Source organism: Amphiprion ocellaris, chromosome 18, assembly GCF_022539595.1.
Source record: "Amphiprion ocellaris isolate individual 3 ecotype Okinawa chromosome 18, ASM2253959v1, whole genome shotgun sequence".
Classification (NCBI taxonomy): Eukaryota; Metazoa; Chordata; class Actinopteri; family Pomacentridae; genus Amphiprion; species Amphiprion ocellaris.
The window spans coordinates 33469563-33490294 of NC_072783.1; the positions used below are offsets into that span (position 1 = coordinate 33469563).

The following is a 20732-nucleotide window of genomic DNA, read 5'->3' on the forward strand; positions in this document are numbered from 1 at the left end:
AATAACAGAATGCACAACAATTAACATAAAGAATGCCAAGCAGCAGTCATCTACATCACAAGCACCACCGCAGCCTCGTCCTCCACCACCAGCAGCACCTTCCACAGGTATTTTTTTTTCACTTCTGAATAGGGAATGACTGACATTTCTGGTGATGATGATAGTGATCTTCAATATTTTTCAGTTCAACTGTGGAGCCTATTGGACGAAGACGCAAGTAGAGCCTGGCAAATGCAAAGCGCCACAGCGAATGCAATTGTAGAAAGAACGGCAGACCCACTGGCTTACTGGGCAACCCACAAAACCGTTTACCCAAACTTGTACAATGGAGCCAAACATTTCCTGTGTACCTCAGCCTCATCTGTGCCGTGTGAACAGGTTTTTTTTCTAAGGCTGGGGAGAGATTGATTAAAAGAAGGAACTGCTTGAGTCCCAAAACTGTTGATAAATTATTTCTCAATAAAAACTCATAACCAGTTATATAAACACACCCTCTTTACTGACCTCTTTACCAATAAACCCCAAGACATACTTTGCCAAAATCCATAGCAATCCATATAATCTTTATTTGCACCAGCCCCATGTGAAAATGACGTCAGTCTGTATTTGTAGAGCATGAATGTAGCAGCACCGTTTAAATGTTTCATACCACAGAATATAAGTGAAGAGTATATAGGATTACAGACAAACATGGCAAATAAGAAACATGCTCTTCAATAGTTATTGTCATTATTATTACTAGTAATATTATTTTTGTGTCCACTAGAACTCATACAATCATCTAGTGTAGTCAAACAGGAACGTGTGCATGGCGAATCAAATCCAAAACAATCCATGAACCAACGACCACGTCTTGATTGCACTTCATTTTATTGACCACTAGATGTCCTACTCGAGCACTGTGTCATTGAGGCCTCGAGTAATGAACCATGTTTTGAATGAAGTGTCGAAGCTTCAACAAAGCCTCAATCAGCCATCACTACCCCTAACTAACCCTTTAATGCATAAACCGTCACGTGTTTCGCACATGCGCGTAGATGTGAATCAGAGACGTCACCCTGATTACGTTTTAACATCACTTGCTACTGCTTTTTTCGATTTATTATTCACATCATCAGAAAGCCCCACTTGCACAGGGCATCAAAAAATTCGGAAAAACTCTTGCTGTCCCTCTCCACGGAAATCTTTAGTAAAAGGCGAAAGATTTATTCGATTTGAAGAGAAACAAGAGCGAACTGAAGAAGTGCTAGCTCACCGGGGGACTACCTCAGCCGCCAGACCGTTTAAACTCACGGTTTGATAATTAACAGTAAATTCTACAAAGTGCTAAAATCTACGCATCATGCTGAGACATGTAAAAGAAACACTGAGTGACAAGTGTTAGAGTTTAAATGTGGAAAATAAAAGATTATTTATCTTGGATGTACCGTCCACGGTGTGCCGCAAAGCATGATGGGACTCCGCCTTTGTTTCCGGGTTATTCAAAGTCTAAAATTTTCCTCAATCGTCATGATTTTATGAATGAACCTGAGGTTAAATAATGTGTGGATATTTAAAGTATGCAGGAGTGTTTTCATACATTTTAATTTGATCACTTTTGCGTTTTAAATCGTATTTTGAGTTCCAAAAAGACCCACCTCCTCAGGAAGACAGCGGGTTACCATGGTTACGGACAACGTCCCTGACCTTCAGGTTAACCGTTAACTCATTTTATCTACATTTTAAAATCTCTCCGTGTTGTAAAGAAGAAGATTTTAAATTCCACAAAAAGCAGAAGGACATGTTTATAGATTGAGCTCTATTTGTGTAATTCTTCTATACCATCGGGATATTATTATGTAATCTGAAACTGGACCATTTTAGTTTTTGTCCTCTCCCCTACACTAATTACAAGAATTTAATGTTTTTTTTAATTCTTTCATTCATCACTCTGAAATGTTAATTTCCTTAGAGTAACTTTATTTTTGCTATTAAAGAATTTGCACATACATTACGAGATTTATTTACCAATGTCATCAGTTGATTGTTTCCATGAATATATGTGTGCATTCATGATGGATGAATTTCTTGAGGCACAGTGTGTACTTACATTCAATTTAAAGCATATATGACACAGATAAAAGCCTGTATATTTCATAAAACACAGGTAAATACAACAGAATACACTCAAATACATGGATATAGAATATAATATGTAGATTATATGGAGTATAATCTGGTTAAAGCTGACAAAAGACAACATTAGTGTCGCCACTGTTGGTTCTCAATATGCCATTGTGTCACCCTGGACATATTTATTGTTCATTGTTCATGTTGATGTCCAGAATTTTAGTCCTTGTAATTATTTTGGTCTCACCACTATTATTTTTCGTTTTAATATAATTTCCAAGGCCTTGTGTCACTTGACTGTAGGGCGATACCCATTTTTGCCAGTAGGAGTATTGTTTTTTTTTCAAGTGAAAGACCGGCGCTATTATCCTGGCACGAGGAAGTAAACCCAGTCTTCACAGGAAGACTTAAGATAGCCGCCAGTACTGATCAGAAATTGTAGCTGTATCTTTGCAGACTGTTTATGGGACGTTAAAGTTGCTGGCACCTGCATGAACACTATCATTATTCATTGTCATCATCGTGCAAGTGTAACACCATTAGTTAAAATAACGCGTAAATAATTAATAGGATGGTGGCTGTCTCGTTGATTGTAGTATTGAATTCCACTGATGTGATTATTTGAAAGAACAGACGGTCTGAGTAAAGGTAATTTTCATGTTATTCCCCTGAGATGCAGCTCTAGTAGCTCTGCTGCTTCTCTCACTTGTATCCCTCCACCAAAAAATACATTTATTACAAAGTAAAATAAGATAATTTCAAAAAAAATCAAAAAGTCCCAGAGACTGACCGTGTGAAACAAAAAATTGGTATGAGATGATGGATGAGGGACAAAAACACATTTATATTTATTTCTTTTTTTGAAACCATGTGAGAAATTTGTCTCAGTAACAGCGTTTTTAGTGTCAAAATGACTGAAAACCACAAATTTACCAACAACAATGCACACTTTCTTAACTGATTCTACATTTAAACTTCTAATCAAAACAGTAGCTAAAATATTCAGATAAATGCAGTGCAGTGAAAGGTACAACATATCCACGTGAAATGTACTGCATTACATCAAAACTACCTTAAAACTGCAAAATATACAGTTACTTCCTTCATTCTGACGGATCTTATCGAAGGAATAAAGATACATTTCTTTGCTGTAATAACTCCAATGTGGCAGCAGGTGGTGCGGTTTGTTTCAGTAACTTTCAGGAAATCTCAGACTGTATTTTAATTTTTATACACAGTTTAAAGGAAAACCTCAGAAATCTGCTTATTTTTTAAACTTATTGTTGCTTATGTCAAAGCTCAGAGTCCAGATGATTTATTTAAACAGTTTTGATATTTGCTTGTAGCAAATGCACTGAAATATAGTATTCTATATGTAAGTTTTACTAATTCGAATGTTGTTTCTTAAACCAGTAGATGTAGAGAAAAATATTCCAAATATCTTGACTAATATTATCTGACCTATTAAAGCTTTATTTTCTTACTTAAATGCAGCATACCCCTCTTCCCTCCGGTTTCACTGTGTTTGTCTTCTTCACATTTCGGTTTAGATTTCTTCATTTTTGTGCTGAAGAAGGTGCCGATGCTCTCAAAAGCAAGAAATTCAGATGATCTATTGAATTATACATTAAAATCAGAATTTGTATTCACCATTAGACTCTGTAGGAGTCAGGTGGCAGAAATAAAGATTATTTGTGAAATTCAGCAAGACATTATGAAAAGAAATTCACAATGAGACTAGTTAATCTGAGATTTCTGGCATGTTACATTTTCATTTTTGAATGAATTAAAATGCAAAAACATACGTTAAATAAATGTTAACTGTACTGTATGACTGAAAACATAACACTTCATATTAATTGATATGTTCTCGGGGTGTCAGCGTTGCTTCGGGTCTTCAGTCTTCGTTTTTGATACAGTTCTCTGATACAACCTGATTAATTTGCTGTTGTGAAGCTCTTTCCACATGTCCATCTCCAGCAGGTAGTCGTGGTTCAGGTAGAAAGTGACGTCGGTTTTAACGTCCCTCTCCATGTAGTAGTTGGAGTATTTCTTGTAGTCATTTGTTATGAAACCGTACGCACTCACCTGAGGATGCAGAAAGAGAACTGATTCAATAAAAATAAAATATATAGACATATATAGATGTAACATGATGATAGATAAGATTTACTGGTATGGATGTACACATTTTTTTGTTGCAAATTCCATGTTTCCAGTTTTAATGCTAAGCTAAGCTATGTATGTGCACAAGAGTGGTTTTGATCTTCTCATCTAATTCCCAGCAAGAAATTGAATAAACTCCTGTGATAAATCAGCTTGTTTCTCATTTCAGAGCTGCTGAAATAAATGTGCAGGTTATTTTCTGTCTTGTGCTGCAGAATGTAAAGGTCTTGATACTGCTGCTTAATATGAACACACCTTGTCGCAGGTGTGCAGAGCCAGGAAAAGCGTGAACGCCCCATTGGTCGGTCGGACCATCGACCACGCTGAAGTGTTCAGATGAGGAGTTTGTAGGAACCTGCGGGTGAGTAGAAAGTGTGAAATGAGTGCACACATAGACAAAAATAATCATTTTTATCACTCATATGATGGAACAAACTGCAGCCTCCAAAGTGAGCATTAAATAACCTTTGCAGAACTCCTGGAGGTGATCTTTGACAACATTTTTACAAATAGATAGGAGCTGCCGTCTTTTGAGTTGAGCGTCTTCGCAGAGATCAAGTGTTTTCTCTCCTTCGCTGATGCTGATAAGGTTACAAGAACAAGAGGAAAGGTTCTTAGAGCAGATTTCAATCTGAAACTCTGAACAGGAGATTAGCTGCAGGATCAGTTACTCTTGAACTCTAACAGGTTTACCTTTGTGACACTGAAAACTTTGACTTTAAGCTCAACATATCCTAACTCTTCAATCTCGCTGCAGATTTAAATTTCTAGTTGTCTTGAAGTTAAACCACAGAGGAGATCATGACTTTGCAGCTGCTGCTAATTCTGCTTTTTACTCAGCCTTTAAACCAGACTGAGTTTTGGTATTTGCTTTTATTTGTGCTTTTTGGATATATTATTTTAGTTGTGCTTATTATGAAATGATGTGATTTAAACTGGCTTGATTAAAGGTAATAAATTACCTGTGAATCTCTATATATTCCTCATTCTGTCAGATTTTAAAATAGATTATTCCTCGTTTAATCAACAGACTTCTAATATTAGAATTAAATATATTAGGATTTTGGTGATTGTGTGTCACAGACATTTAATATTATTCGTTATTGGTTATCGTAACTTCACTCGTACCCAAATAATGCACAGCTCTATATATCTGTTTTGCCCTTTAAAAGCCCCAGTTCTTAAAATAATCTCTTATTGCCCGGCTTAATGAATGTCTGAATGAGTAAAATGGATTCTAGTTGTAGTAAAACAGTTTGTGTTTCTGGTAAAACAGATTAACACATGAGTGATACATTTTCAAATGAGAAATCTCTTTAAGATCCCTTTAAGATCTTCAAACACATCAGACTTTTAAAAAATCTAAAGTCTAGTGGAAGAAAAAGTCCTTTGTATTGTTCTTTAAGGTGTTTTCGCTTTCATCTTTTCCAAAAATGTGTGTGTAGTTTCTCATTCATCCAGGTCATGGTTATCCAAAGTTGTTTAAATCAATCCAACTGGACTTTAAGAAAGTTCCTTGAAGACGTTTCACCTCTCATCCAAGAGGCTTCTTCAGTTCTGGTGGTGGTTGATGTTGCCTCAGCTTATAACCTCTTCCTCAGGACAGGATTCGGCGGTCTTCCTTCACCTCAAGGAAGAGGGACACTCTTTTCAGGACGCCAGTGTTCAGATTTTGGACAGGGAGGACAGATGGTTTGAGAGAGGCGTGAAAGAAGACATCCATGTCAAAGTGGAGAAGCCATCTCTGAACAGGGGGGTGGTCTGCGATACCATCTTTCGCCGATTTACAATCAGGTCCTTTCAAAACTCCCCAAAAGAACTACTCAGCAGAATGACTCAGGTGAGGTGGCTCATGCTAACGACCACCATTAGCATACAAGGGCTCGGTGAAACTCGCATTGTCACTCCCTGGCTCCCAACGACCATCGTTGAGGAGCCAGATGGGCCTTGGCAATGGTCGTCGGAATGTGAATAACACTGACCACACCTCACAGGGGTTATAAGCTGAGACAACATCAACCACCACCAGAACTGAAGAAGCCTCTTGGATGAGAAGTGAAACGTCTTCAAGGAACCTTCTTAAAGTCCAGTTGGATTGATTTAAACAACTTCGGTTTTCCAAAAATGATGATAAAAATTCTGTGGTTACTTCTTTATAGAGATGTTTTACTTGTTTAAACAGCTTATCTATCTATCTATCTATCTATCTATCTATCTATCTATCTATCTATCTATCTATCTATCTATCTATCTATCTATCTATCTATCTATCTATCTATCTATCTATCTATCTATCTATCTATCTATCTATCTATAGTCTATCTATCTATCTATCTATCTATCTATCTATCTATCTATCTATCTATCTATCTATCTATCTATCTATCTATCTATCTATCTATCTATCTATCTATCTATCTATAGTCTGTCTATGTATCTATCTATCTATCTATCTATCTATCTATCTATCTATCTATCTATCTATCTATAGTCTGTCTATGTATCTATTTATCTATAGTCTATCTATCTATCTATCTATAGTCTGTCTATGTATCTATTTATCTATAATCTATCTATCTATCTATCTATCTATCTATCTATCTATCTATCTATCTATCTATCTATCTATCTATCTATAGTGTATCTATCTATCTATCTATCTATCTATCTATCTATCTATCTATCTATCTATCTATCTATCTATCTATCTATCTATCTATCTATCTATCTATCTATCTATCTATCTATCTATCTATCTATCTATCTATCTGTCTATCTATCTATATGTATGTATCTATCTATAGTCTATCTATCTATCTATCTATCTATCTATATGTATGTATCTATCTATAGTCTATCTATCTATCTATCTATCTATCTATCTATCTATCTATCTATCTATCTATCTATCTATCTATCTATCTATCTATCTATCTATCTATCTATCTGTATGTATGTATCTATCTATCTATCTATCTATCTATCTATCTATCTATCTATCTATCTATCTATCTATCTATCTATCTATCTATATGTATGTATCTATCTATAGTCTATCTATCTATCTATCTATCTATATGTATGTATCTATCTATAGTCTATCTATCTATCTATGTATCTATCTATCTATCTATCTATCTATCTATCTATCTATCTATCTATCTATCTATCTATCTATCTATCTATCTATCTATCTATCTATCTATCTATCTATCTATCTATCTATCTGTATGTATGTATCTATCTATCTATCTATCTATCTATCTATCTATCTATCTATCTATCTATCTATCTATCTATCTATCTATCCATCATCTATCTATCTATCTATCTATCTATCTATCTATCTATCTATCTATCTATCTATCTATCTATCTATCTATCTATCTATCTATCTATCTATCTATCTCTATGTATCTATAGTCTATCTATCTATCTATCTATCTATCTATCTATCTATCTATCTATCTATCTATCTATCTATCTATCTATCTATCTATCTATCTATCTATCCATCATCCATCTATCTATCTATCTATCTATCTATCTATCTATCTATCTATCTATCTATCTATCTATCTATCTATCTATCTATCTATCTATCTATCTATCTATCTATCATATATTTGGCTCAAATTTTCAGTTTCTTTCTTCTTGATGAAGTTAAAGTTAAAGTTAAAGTTAGTTTATTTATATAGCACATTTCAACAACAAGGTGATTCAAAGTGCTTCACAAGGACATTAAAACAGCAGATGAAAACACAATTATAAAAAGAAAGAAAACATTTATAAAATCATTAAAAAGGTCATTAAAATTTAAGGATGCAGAAGAGTAAAAGAATCAAAAACAGAAGTTGGGAAGCAAGGACATTTTAAAAGTTACACTACAGAGTTTGTCATAAAATAAGATTTAAAATAACTGTTAGAAGAACTTAGTCAAAAGCAGCTGAGAACAGGTAGGTCTTCAGACTGGACTTAAATGTGCTGAGAGTTTCAGCTGATCTACAGTTTTCTGGGAATTTGTTCCAAATATACAGAGCATAGAAGCTGAATGCAGCTTCTCCATGTTTGGTTTTCACTCTGGGAACTAATAAAAGTCCTGATCCAGATGACCTGAGTGGTCTGGTTGGTATATACTGAGTCAGGAGGTCTCTGATGTATTTTGGTCCTAAACCATTTAAAGCTTTGTAGACCAGCAGCAGGACTTTAAAATCTACCCTCTGAGTGACAGGAAGCCAGTGTAAAGACTTCAGAACTGGAGTGATGTGATCTACTTTCTTGGTCTTAGTGAGGACTCGAGCAGCAGACTTTTGGATCAGCTGCAATTGTCTGAGTGTTTTTTTAGGTAAACCTGTAAAGATACTGTTACAGTAATCAAACCGACTGAAGATGAACGCATGGACGAGCTTTTCCAGGTCCTGCTGAGACATCAGTCCTTTAATTCTTGAGATATTTTTTAAGTGATAATAAGCCGACTTTGTAATTGCTTTGATGTGTTTTTCAAAGCTGAGTTCTGAGTCCATCACCACACCCAGATTTCTGGCCTGGTCTGTGGTTTTTAGCTGTTGAGACTGAAGCTCTAAGCTCACTTTTAATCGCCCCTCCTTGGCTCCAAAAACCATTACCTCAGTTTTGTCTTTATTTAGCTCAAGAAAGTTCTGATACAACCACTCATTTATCTGTTCAATACACTTTCCCAGCACCTGTATAGGGCCATGGTCTCCTGATGACTCTAATGTTGGTTTATATTTTAGTCTATATTTTCGCTACTTTTCTGTTAAAGGTTATTTTTACTTATGGCTCACATTGTGTTCGAACCTGTCCTGTATCTTTGTATACAAAGCACTGCACAAATAGACTTATCATCTTTAAACAATAAAAAAAAAGTTCTCTGGATGATAAGAGGCTGACCTGTTTCTCACATATCGCAGGAAATCCGGGTTCAGAACATAGAATCGGCTCTCGTCGTACTGACCTGAGTAGAAAGTCCTCAGCCTGGACGATTAAAACACAAAAGACAGAAGTGTAATTTCAAGAATTAGATGATTAAATGCGTCTTTATCGGTTTATGTTTGCACAACGCTGTTATATTTCTCTACTGGACCTTTAGGCAGAATTAGATTAGGGATGCCCCTGAAGCCTCGTGTTGTTCTGGGTGATTCACAAGTTCATTGTGGTGTTATTGTTGTTAGTGGTTGCTAACGTGCAGGTGTGTTTTTGACTCAAGAATGTGGTAAACGAAGCCCTGTATGGAGTCTGGTGTCTGTCATAGCAGCAATTATCCATGGCACGGTTGGTTTGGAAAAGAAATGTGAGTTTCAGATGGACTTTTAATGGTGGAGTATGAATATTCAATAAAGGGGTAAACAATAAAACAACACAGAATATTAAGGTACAAAGTGAAGGTATAAATAAAATAAAATGAGATAGAAATATCTAAAAATATAATAAAAATCAACAGAATACACAAGAGTGATGCTTTTCCTTCTTTTCTGTGCTTCCTTAAGAGAAAACTGACATTTCTTCTCAGTAAGGGTTATGGTTAGGGTTATTATTGTGATCAACCTCACAATAATAGAAAGGTAATAAATGAATAAGTAAATAAGCTCGAAGTTCCATTTAATGAAATCAACATAACAGCTCTTGTTTTAAACGGGAAAGAGAGACAATTTTTAAATGAAATGACCCAGTAAAGTCTCAATTCACAATAAAAGCCTGTCAGTTTTGCAATTATGCTTTAAAATTCCTAATTTTAAAATAAAGGGCAGCACTTTCTTAAGTTTAGCATTTGAATGCAAACTTTAATAATTTTCTTGTTTTCTTGTATTTTAACTAGGGCTGGGACTTTAATGCGTTAATTTCGATTAATTAATCACAGCAAAAATAAAAAAGAATAACGCAATTAATTGCACCCTCCTCGGTTCCCTCATTTCTGGCACACCGGTAACTCTGATGAACACTCCAGCCCAGTAGGTGGCGGTAATGAACCTAAAGTCTGTTTGTAGCCATGAAGAAGAAGCACAGGAAGCACTGAGTGAAGTCAGGCACTGGTGAACAGTGAAGGAAGGCAAGATTGAGCTTGTTGGACAGAAAGTTTCCTTTTAAAAATCTTCCCGATGGCAGCTTGGATAAAAGCCTGGTTGTGTGCAAATTGTACAACAAACAGTTTTCTGATCACTGCAGTCACTTCAAGCCGACGGTATCACCTCAATGTAAAACATGTTGCTGTTAGCACCAGAGCTAACGTTAGCTACGAGTCATGCTAACGGCTAACGGTGTAGCCATCCCATAATAGACCACTTTTCTAGACAGGGCTTGAGTTTACAGAAAGTCTTAAAATGTTGAATAAAATTGCTATAATTGCACTTAGATTTGCAGTAATCTGTGAATGTAGCAGACAGATGAAAAATGCAGATAAATAGAAATGAAACATTTTTGTGGTTTAAGTTTTTACTCCGTCGAGGCTCTGCCTCCTTGGAGGAGGAATAACCTAAACAACAAAAATATCTCTTTTAATAACTTAATTATAAACTATTTGTTTATAAAAAAAATACATAAATAAAAACTGATATTCCTATAAAAAGAACCATCAAAATTACACCATTTGTCAGACCCAGAAAAGATGAAAACAGAATGAATCTCTGGATTTTCAACTTTCTGAAGCTCCTTGAACTACTTATAATGATTTTATGTGTCATACAGTGGGAAAAAAACAACTAAATTCAGGATTTTAAGTCATCAAAATCACTTTTTTCTATATGTCCCATTTTCCTTTTTTTTTTACATAAATTTTAAATTATAAACACGTATATGTCTATTTATTGATTCAACTGTCAACCACAATTTTATTTCAATGGAAAAACTTCACTTACTGTGTCAAATATTACTATTTGACAAAACTGCAATTATTGCGATTAATTAATTACAAAGTCTATAATTAATTAGATTAAGTTTTTTCATCGTGTCCCACCACTAATTTTAACACTATAATATAGAAGAACAGTAGACTGATGTTACTCTTACAAAGGATGAAAAATCTGCACTGAACAATGTCATAAAATAATTTTTGTAATAATAAAAAATTAAACATAATACTTCATGTCAAATTTACAAGAAGATGCTGTAGTTTTGTTGTATGAAACAAATTTTGCTTCCATAATGGCAGAATGTAAAGCTGCGACTTACTGCAGGTTTCAGATATTACTGTTTCCACAATCCTGCCACGTTCCAGCACTATAACTATACTAGTTTATGTGCATACTAAGTTGATACTCACTCTTTGTTGTGAAACAGGCCTTCGTACGGGATCTTTTCTCCTTTAATAAGACTCTCGAGCCACTGGAAATCCCTCATCCCCTCTGGAATCATCACGTACTTTATACCCTGACAACAAAGCACTGAACTAATCTTTACTGTGTGTGTGAGGAGAATGTAAATAACATCACACTGTTGTACTTTAAGTTTCAGTACCTCATCGTGAGGAGCGGCTTTGTATCCGTACTTCTTGAAATAATAAAGCGATGCAACCATGGAGTGAGCTGTGTGGACGTAAACGGATGTTCTGTTTCCCACATCGTTCTCATAACCCTCGATCACGGCACCGTTCATCCTGCCATAAAAACACGTCAAAGGCTTGTAAGATGGTTATCTAGTAAAAAACAGACATTGTTTTAACTGCAGTTTTTCAACAATTTACTGTAGTTTTACAGCTTTTCCCTGTTTTGTTAAATTACAGATAACTGGTGAAATCACAGAAAAAGGATTCATTTACGTGTTAACTGGAAATAAATAAATACAATGTCCACGACAAAAATTTGTATTTCTACAAGTGACAATTTTTTTTTGGATTTGATTGTAAAATTACACTCTTCTACTGTATTTAAATCAGCAAAAAATATAATTCTACAAATATTTGTTGTTATTTGAAAGAAACATTTTGTATATCAAGGACTGAACTATGGTAAATAAGTTTACAAATTTTCCCTGTTTTGCTAAATTACAAGTAATATCTAGTAAAATCAAAGAGAAATGCTTAATTTACATGTTATAAGTAAAACAACAACAACAAACAAGCCAAAACTGTGTCTAATGTTCACATCAAGAATCTGTGTTTAAATCCACTAAAATATCATTATTTTACAGATATTTGCTGCTATTTTCCCTGTTTTGTTAAAATACAGATAATAGCTAGTATTTTCATAGGAAACAGGATTAATTTACATGTTAACCATTAAAGAACAGGCTAAAATGGTAAATAATGTACGTATAAAAAAAATGTATTTTAAAATAAAGCTGTAATTTGTGACTGTAAAATTATACTGTTTTACTGTATTTAAATCCACAAAAATATAATTATTTTACTGATATTTGCTCTTACTTTCACTAATTTCCACAGTTTTTGAAAACTGCAGTATTCTGCAGTATTTCTTTACATATTTTATTCTGGCACCACTGCTGCCAGATTTTTATGGGATTTTTAATTTTTACAATGTATGATTGAATTTTGATTGGCTTCATTGATATAATACTTAAGTTTAGTGCTTGGTTCAGATGAAGGAACAACCAGACTGAAGCCAGTGTGTGAGTAGGACACAGTTTTCCTGGGTTCTGTACACATTTCATTACCATTTCATTGTCAAATCTTTCTGTCCACCTTTATGTTTGATCACAGGCTACACAGAGGATGTCGGTACTGCAGAAATTCCTGCAAAGATTTTTTGCCTTTCCTCATTTTTTTCCGATGCTCGTTGCTGGAGGGCTCCTGTTGCTCCACCTTCTAAAATACCCTGAAGGTGTTCGGCTCATTCCACACACCCATTAATCATGGTTGCATCAGTGTTTACTGTAAACGCTGCCTCTCATTTTATGACAGTGTCAGACACGAACATTAAAGCCAGGATTAACTGTAAGCTTGTGCAACATGTGGCAGATTAAAATAATTTCACAAAAGTAATGTCTCAATTCTTCAGTCTCAGAGAAAGGAGGGGATTTTCTTTTGTATTAACCTGTAGTATTTGAACAGTAGTTCTTTATCACCACAGACATTTTACTCCATGACATGAACAAACATTACACAGATGGCAGTTTTTCAGTACTTTGGCGTTACCTAAAAATAGTTTGCATTGCCTCACAATACTTTTACAACCTTTGGTGATACCTTGCAATACTTTTGCTCTACCTTCCAGTAACTTATGGAATAGATTAGAATATATACTTTATTGATCCTTACTAGAAAATTATTTGTAACAGCACCATTTGACACACAGACAATCCACAAACCCAACAGAAAAACCAACCCCAATAGTCTAATAATGATCGAACTAATAGTCATATATCTGTCCAAGTTAGAAAAAATGATAAAATGTTCAAAACATATGCACAGCATATAACTCATAGGTTAAAATATTAATTAATATGAATAACTGAGAATTGAAAAGCCTGATTGTAGCTGGTAAGGACTTACCTGCACTGAGGGGGAATGAGTCTATGGCTGAAGGTGCATCTTATGTATTACCCTGTAAATGTTTTTTGTTTTCCATTAGTATCGTTTTCCATTTTCACAACGACTTTTCCATCCCCTCGCAATATTTTTACCTTACATCACAATACTGTTAGTTTGTTGGTCCAGTTTAGTTATAAAACAGTGTAATATGACTAAAAACACATAATAACCAACTTCCGACAGCTAATTGGACAGTAGTTTTATAATAATGTCTTCAATACAGAGCAGATTGGAAGAAAATTGTCATCAATGTTGTAGCACATACACAGGAATTGTAGTAAAATAACAAGAAAAGCACTCAGAGAGCGCAGTCCTCCTCCAAGGCTGCTCAGTCCTTGTATCATTTCAGACAGATGATAGCTTGAAAAAATTTGTGGCAGAAATCACGGCACTATAGAATGTGTCCATGTAACATAGATGTACCCACAAACAAAACCTTGCCCTGAGCACAGGCGTGTGTTCTGCATGTGTATGTTTTGTACGGATACTGGATCACGTGACCTAAATATGTAGCGGGCAGCGGGAATTGATGGGACTCAGAAACACCCCCACAATTTAATCAACTGTTCCTTGTATGGTTTCTGATGGATAAGTCCTCAGCGGTGGATTTGTAGTAGGATCACAATCATGTGATCGTCAGCAGGCAGCTGACGTAGCGTTCACTTGTCATGGTTAAAGTAACGCTGTGCCGCTATCTGGCAATGACACAGAAATCTTTAACAAATCCATGGATCCAGACTTTAAGCCACATCACTGTCAAAATCTAATCACTTGATCCTTGAATCATTTCAGACCTTCCCTGGAAATTTCATCCAAATGTGTTGGTCCATTTTTGAGTAATGTTGCTAACAGACAAACAAACAGACGGACAAATGTACGGGGAACGTCACATAACTCCTTTGTTCCTTGGTGGAGTAATAATATCAGTGAATCTTGTCCTTGAACCCAAATTTTCAAAAATGCTGTTCTTTAAAAGTTTGGAACAAAGCTAAGAATCCACACAAGCTCTAGAATGTAGAGTCCTGAACGTAAACATGTTTGTGTTTTACGTTGGGTTTAAATTACTTAAATTTGAATAGAACTGTTTAAAAGATAGAGCGTTTGGGTGACATCAAAGTACTTTTGTACATTTGGCACACAAACTTTGAAAGGAATAAGTTAATATATGTTTTTGTCAAACCTCCATAGAGGCTGTATATACACTGAACATCTATTCTACTATGACAAGTGCTAGTATAAAGCATATATGCACAAACTGGCAAGATTAACCAGTTAAATAGAACGGAACGTATAGAAAATTGTGTACACATCCTGGACCTGCTTCCTGGTTGACCCAATCTGCACAACACAGCTCTGATCAAAAATCTTGTCATCCACAAATTTGGCCTCAATCACTGCCAGTGATTCAGGTTCTTTAGAGTCAAACCGCTGAAACTACCGACTAACAAAGCAAATACTGTCAAGTGAAAGAGTCATTGCACACTGGCGACTGTTCAGCACATTTAAACAAGCAAATATTTTGATCCTCTTTTAAACAGGGCTTTCACTTCCGTCAAATAAATGGCGCTTGAAGTTTTAAGCTTCTGACAACAAAGGCCTGGTGTTCTCTTTACCATTGAAGTGTGTCGTCATGAAGCCAAGATCTAAAGAACTCTTAATGAACTCTGGAAAAAGTTACATTAAAACAGTCATTTTGTTATGTTTCTGACAAAAGTCATCATTTCATCACAGGAACTGCAGAAAACTCAACAGCTTTTGATGCCGAAGTGTTGCACCTACAGTCAGAACTCATATATTTGACTTGTACGAGACCCAAGTCAAGAAAACATCTTTGATGCTGAACAAAACTACAACTCAAACCTTTTTGAAAAATGTGCTCTGGACAGGTGAATCAAAGATAGAGTTGTTTTGCCACAGCAGCAGCAGAAATGTTTGGAGCAGCCCAAAGAAGAACCTCAAACATCTGTGAAGCACAGTGTGGAAATGTGATAGTTTGGGGCTGCGCCGATGCCCCAGGGACCATGGAGCTTACAGTCATTGATTCAACTATGAATTCTGCATCATATCAAAGAGTGCATGAAGATAAGTTGAGCCTGTTCGTTTGGAAATGGATTTTCCAGCAGGATACAGTCACAAATCCGCAGAGGTTATGGATCAAAGACCGAAATCTGAATCCCATTTAAATGTCATGGAGGGAGGGATAAAAATGGGCAGTAGATGCAAGAAAATCCTCAATTATCTTGGAACTGAAGGAATTTTGCATGGAAGAGTGATCAGAAACTTCAGTGGAATGATGTCAGAGTCTGATGGACAATTTTGCCAAATGCCTGCAAGACATTATTTCTGCTTAAGGAGACATTACAGGCTTCTCATGGCACAAGTGTACTTACATTTTTCTACAGAAGCATAAGGATTCAAGGATATTAAGAGATATAAGGGTCAATATATAACTGCAGGACTTTTTGTATCATAGTTGACATTTTTGCTGTTTTCAGGCCTAAAATCAACCAAACACCACACGGCATTTTAGAGAAAGATTCTTCTAAATATTATATATACAATGTAAAGTTATTTCTACAGATCTTGTAGTAAAACTGTTGACTACTTTCTATTAAATAAGTCAGAAAGCCTTGGAGTCTGGCCAGTCTTTTCTTCAGGAGGAAATGACATCATGTGGAGCAGGTCATGTGATCTGGAATTAACACACTTCCTGGAGAGGTGTTTTTGGAATGGGAAACTTAGTGGAAAGTGATTTTATTTGTTATTTTCCATGTAAAATGTGATATATTGCCAAAAAAGAAATATCTGTCATGATTATCTCAACTTAATAAAAAGAACACAATCCAAATTATTTCTGAATAAACTTATTTTATTATTGTTTAGCTCATTAGAAGGTGGTTTGTATTAAATTCAAATGGTTATTTCGTTGACATTTTAGTGATATCCAATCCTTTTTTATTATTAATTGATTGTTCCTATAATAAATAATTATGAAATTTGTAAAGACACAATCATAATGAACATAAAAACATTATTTTTTATTACTTTTGTATGCAGATATATCCCATGGACTTCAAAAGTTAGTTGTCTGTTATAGATTGACCCATATTACATTTATTTATGCTTTTGGTTGAATGAATGAATTTTCCTTGTGGTGGAAAAGTATGCCATCTTTATCTCTAGGCACTGTTTGAAAAAGGCTCAGATGTTGTAAATGAACGACGAGAAAGAAAAAGGGTGTGTCATTGGTTCTACCAGGCGGAATAGTATATGTAGGAATGCCTATAGGTTGTGTGTACCGTCAGGCATGAGTAGCACCAACAATGTCCTGTTGGGATCCCACCAGGGTTAAATACTGTCGGCTAATTCCAACAATAACTACAGCTTATAATAACTGCTGCCTCAGGCTAATATGAGGCACAGACAACTAGTATAATAATCCTAATATATTTGAAGCCTTATTATGCAGCAGGTGTGGCTTTACAGACAACCAACGTGTTTGTTTTCTCCACTTTCTTACCGGAAAACGTAATCATGAGCATCTATTTCTGCCCCCATTTTGGATCCGTTGAGTATTCCAGCTGTGGCCACCACAGCACAGCGAACACAACCGTCACCGCCGGGTTTAGGAAACAGCAGCGGCTCTTCTGGCTTTGGGATAAGTTTCACCGAAGCCATCACTTCTGCAAAAGAAAGGGACACAAACGAACAGTTGTATGTTGCAAGATGTCAGCTAGCGTGTTTTGCTCGAAGCAGCAATAAATGATTGTATTTTTTTAATACAATATGTTCACATTATTCCAGTTTGGTTGCATTTGTAGAGCTGCGTATGATATTTTTAGAATTTCACAGTATATCAAATAGGATGCGCTCTTAAGAGTTGCAAAAAATTGTAGATAAAGAGAAGGAATATCCAATGGTTGTGAAATTTGTTTAGCATCACACATTTGGTGAAGCTATATGTTAGCCAACAGTATATGTGGTGGATAATCATAGCTTAAAATATTTTCCTCGTAAACATGTTTTTTAATTCCATACTTCCATTTAATATCACTGTTAGTAGACAGCAGGTGTTTTGTATGGAATGTTTTTTACTGGCTGTCAAAAAATATAAATCAATATAACATTAGCTGAGCTTTATCTTCGAGTTAAGATGATTAAATACATTAATTTTAGAATTTGTGGCTTTATTTAAATCATATTTTGGGTTTTTGATTAAACTTACAGTAGAGATGTTATAAAATATGACAAATTCAAACTTTAATTCAACACAATACAAAATATGGCAGCTGTTTCACACATCCAACCAGAACAGTATGAGATTCAATATACAGCATTCATTTGAAGTCATATTTCTGAGCAACTGATGATGAATGCAAGTCCAATATTTACTCACTTTTATTCACTGGAAACTTCTGAGTGAAATGTTTGGCTCTCGAGCTGCTAAATACCAGCAGACATTGGCTTGTTGTTTGATATAAACAAAAGCCATAAAACCAAATCAAGTGTAAAGGTCAAAGATTATCTTTAGCGCTAAGGTGAACTGAATTTTTCTGGTTATAATTTAGTCCTTAGAGTAACTTTAAATAACGTTTCTGACTCATACATTTTTATGCTGCCTGCAACATCTGACATCTGCGACATCTCAGTAACGCCTCAAGGACAAGCTGCATTTTATTGCTAAATCTGAGACAGAAAGGAACTAGAAAAGCACTCAGAGAGTGCAGTACTCCTCCAAGGCTGTTCAGTTGATATATCATTTCTGACGGATGAAATCTTTAATAAAAAATGACCTTGTGCTGAGCACAGACGTGTTATGCATGTGCATGTTATGTATGAATACCAAACTGCGTGTAAATTACTCTTATAAAAGTCTGTTGATCAGTTCATCACTTTTGGCAAATCTGTTTTTGGTGTCAGGGTTAACCCTAACCCTAATCGTTCCTTCCATGCTTTTATTTTGTAGACCTATTTTTAATGTTGCGGGCTTTTATTTTGTCACCATTCCAGCAGCACAGGAAGTGATTCTCTAAGAAGCAGTTTCTTGACATGACGAAGATGCTGCCGAAAAGTCAGAAAATTCAAATAAAGATGAAAGACAACGGTTCCAGTTGTTGCTGTCTAGCAAAGGATGTGCCTAAACTTAGAAGCAGCTGCAATGGAGACAAGCTCTTACTGTGAAGGAATGAGTGAAGGACAGAAAGGTGGATTTGTGTTCAAAATAAGGCTGACGGCTGAACTTAACATGTCTGGCTGGGGTTTGCTGCATTGCGTGACCTAAATATGTAGCAGGAACTGATGGGACTCAGAAACAGCCCACAGTTTAATCATTTGTTCCTTGTATGATTTCCAACTGATAAATCAGTCAGTTTGTAGTAGGATGGCAATCATGTGATCGTCAGCAGGTAACTGACACAGTGTTCACATCATGGTTACAGGGACGCCGTGCCGGCTGCTATATCTCCCAATGGGAAATCTTTAACAAAGCTGTGGATCCAGACTATAAGCCGCATCACTGCCAAAATCTAATCACTTGGTCCTTGTGTCATTCTTGACCTTCTCTGAAAATTTCAACTAAATCTGTTGCTCCGTTTTTCAGTAATGTTTCACACAGACAGACAGACAGATTCACAGACAAACGTACACCGATGGTCATATAACTCTGCCGTTCCTTGACGGAACAAAAAATGCTGCTAAAATGATAGAATACGTGTTCCAAGTGGCCTCAGTATGCCAAAGGGACTTGAGACATTTTGGCAAAATCCCGTAAAAGGAAGTGGAATATTGAAAATATCCATGATTACTACATGTCTCTCACTCACCAGTCCCACACAGTGGTTATGAAACACTGTCAGCACACTTAATGTCATAAAGACACCTACCGTCATACTTGTACTCCATAAATCCAAAGGGATTGTTGAAATGGGACAGTCGGTTCCACTCGCTCATGTTGATGTTGTCTTTGTGCAGAAACAGACGTATGTCGGGAAGGAAAGCCCTCCTGAAGCTCTCATCTTTAGAGTTTCTCAAAGAGTGGGCACAAGTCTGACAAGCATAAAAGAATAAATTAGAACAGGAAAATGTTCATTTGGTTGAAATGCGTGTAAAGCCTAGTGAACACTGAGCACAATCAGGTCAATGAGAGGCCTCAAACAATCACAGAAACACCAATCAAATGATATCAAATGAAGAGGTAAAAAGGGTTAGGGTTAGGAGAATGCAGGCAGGTCACACCAAAGACACACAGACTTTAAACACCCACGCCTGTGAGGTTAACACCTTTCTACTGTTTCTGTCCTGTCTTGTCTTAGCTCGCTTACTGTCGGCCGAGGCGGGGCGTCCCGGTTGTACACATCCTCAAAATCCCACCGAGGAAGCATCTCGAAGGATTTCTTGTAGAGGACGGGCATCGGAGTCTCATCTTCATCTGTTTTTATTTCAGCGGCTTCAAGCCTCACCACTGGGTTTGTTTTTGTTGAATCGACATTTTTTGTTGTCGTATCAGTGGGCAGTAGAGGTGAGTTGTCTTTTATTTCCCAGAATGAAATGTGACTGTGAAACCTGGCTTCACCTGTGCGCCTGTAAATTCCTGAGAAATCTGCCCAGCTGAAGTGGACATTTGACAAAAAATTAACTAAAGCAAGATAAAAGATAAAGCATCTTTTTAAGAAGGTAAATTAACAGGAAAAAGTTCATATTTTAGTGGAAAACACAAATTAAAAGTCCTAAATTCCCTCTTTTTTCCCCCAATGTTTCCCTAGAAAAAATACAAAAACTAAACTTACCTGAGGCTTTTTGGTAAATGCTCCCATGACAGAATAAAAAGCATAACCGATACCATAAAAACCAAAGAAAATATCCTAGAGATGTGAACCGCCATCCCTGACAAGTGCTGCCATTCAGGTGAACAAGTGTTTGCTCCTGGAATTTGTTCACAGCTAGGGGAAAAAAGCCA

The 20732-nt window shown here is 35.9% G+C and overlaps 1 protein-coding gene and 1 non-coding gene across 5 annotated transcripts; both read right to left on the reverse strand.

Moving 5' to 3' along the window:
- Positions 1 to 1120: 1120 nt before the first annotated feature.
- On the reverse strand, positions 1121 to 1233 carry LOC111583269 (U5 spliceosomal RNA). Its single transcript, XR_002747405.1, has one exon. It is a non-coding gene; the product is annotated as a U5 spliceosomal RNA (small nuclear RNA).
- Positions 1234 to 2933: 1700 nt separating this feature from the next.
- On the reverse strand, positions 2934 to 20727 carry st6galnac1.1 (ST6 (alpha-N-acetyl-neuraminyl-2,3-beta-galactosyl-1,3)-N-acetylgalactosaminide alpha-2,6-sialyltransferase 1, tandem duplicate 1). 4 transcript variants are annotated; one of them, XR_008599434.1, is made up of 10 exons: positions 20563 to 20727; positions 20098 to 20383; positions 19660 to 19822; positions 17298 to 17460; positions 11746 to 11884; positions 11552 to 11658; positions 9187 to 9270; positions 4741 to 4856; positions 4531 to 4630; positions 4059 to 4197 (listed from the first exon to the last, which is right to left on the reverse strand). XR_008599434.1 is itself a non-coding variant. In XM_023292250.3 (9 exons), exons 1-9 carry the CDS (start codon positions 20655 to 20657, stop codon positions 3988 to 3990), a joined length of 1347 nt encoding a protein of 448 aa, XP_023148018.3. In that variant the 5' UTR covers positions 20658 to 20727; the 3' UTR covers positions 2934 to 3987. The 4 variants fall into 4 exon arrangements, 3 of the variants coding, with proteins under 3 accessions (XP_023148018.3, XP_035814046.2, XP_035814045.2); XM_023292250.3 differs by lacking the exon at positions 4741 to 4856 and having other exon boundaries at positions 2934 to 4197; XM_035958153.2 differs by lacking the exons at positions 4741 to 4856; positions 20098 to 20383 and having other exon boundaries at positions 2934 to 4197.
- Between the last annotated feature and the right edge of the window lie 5 nt (positions 20728 to 20732).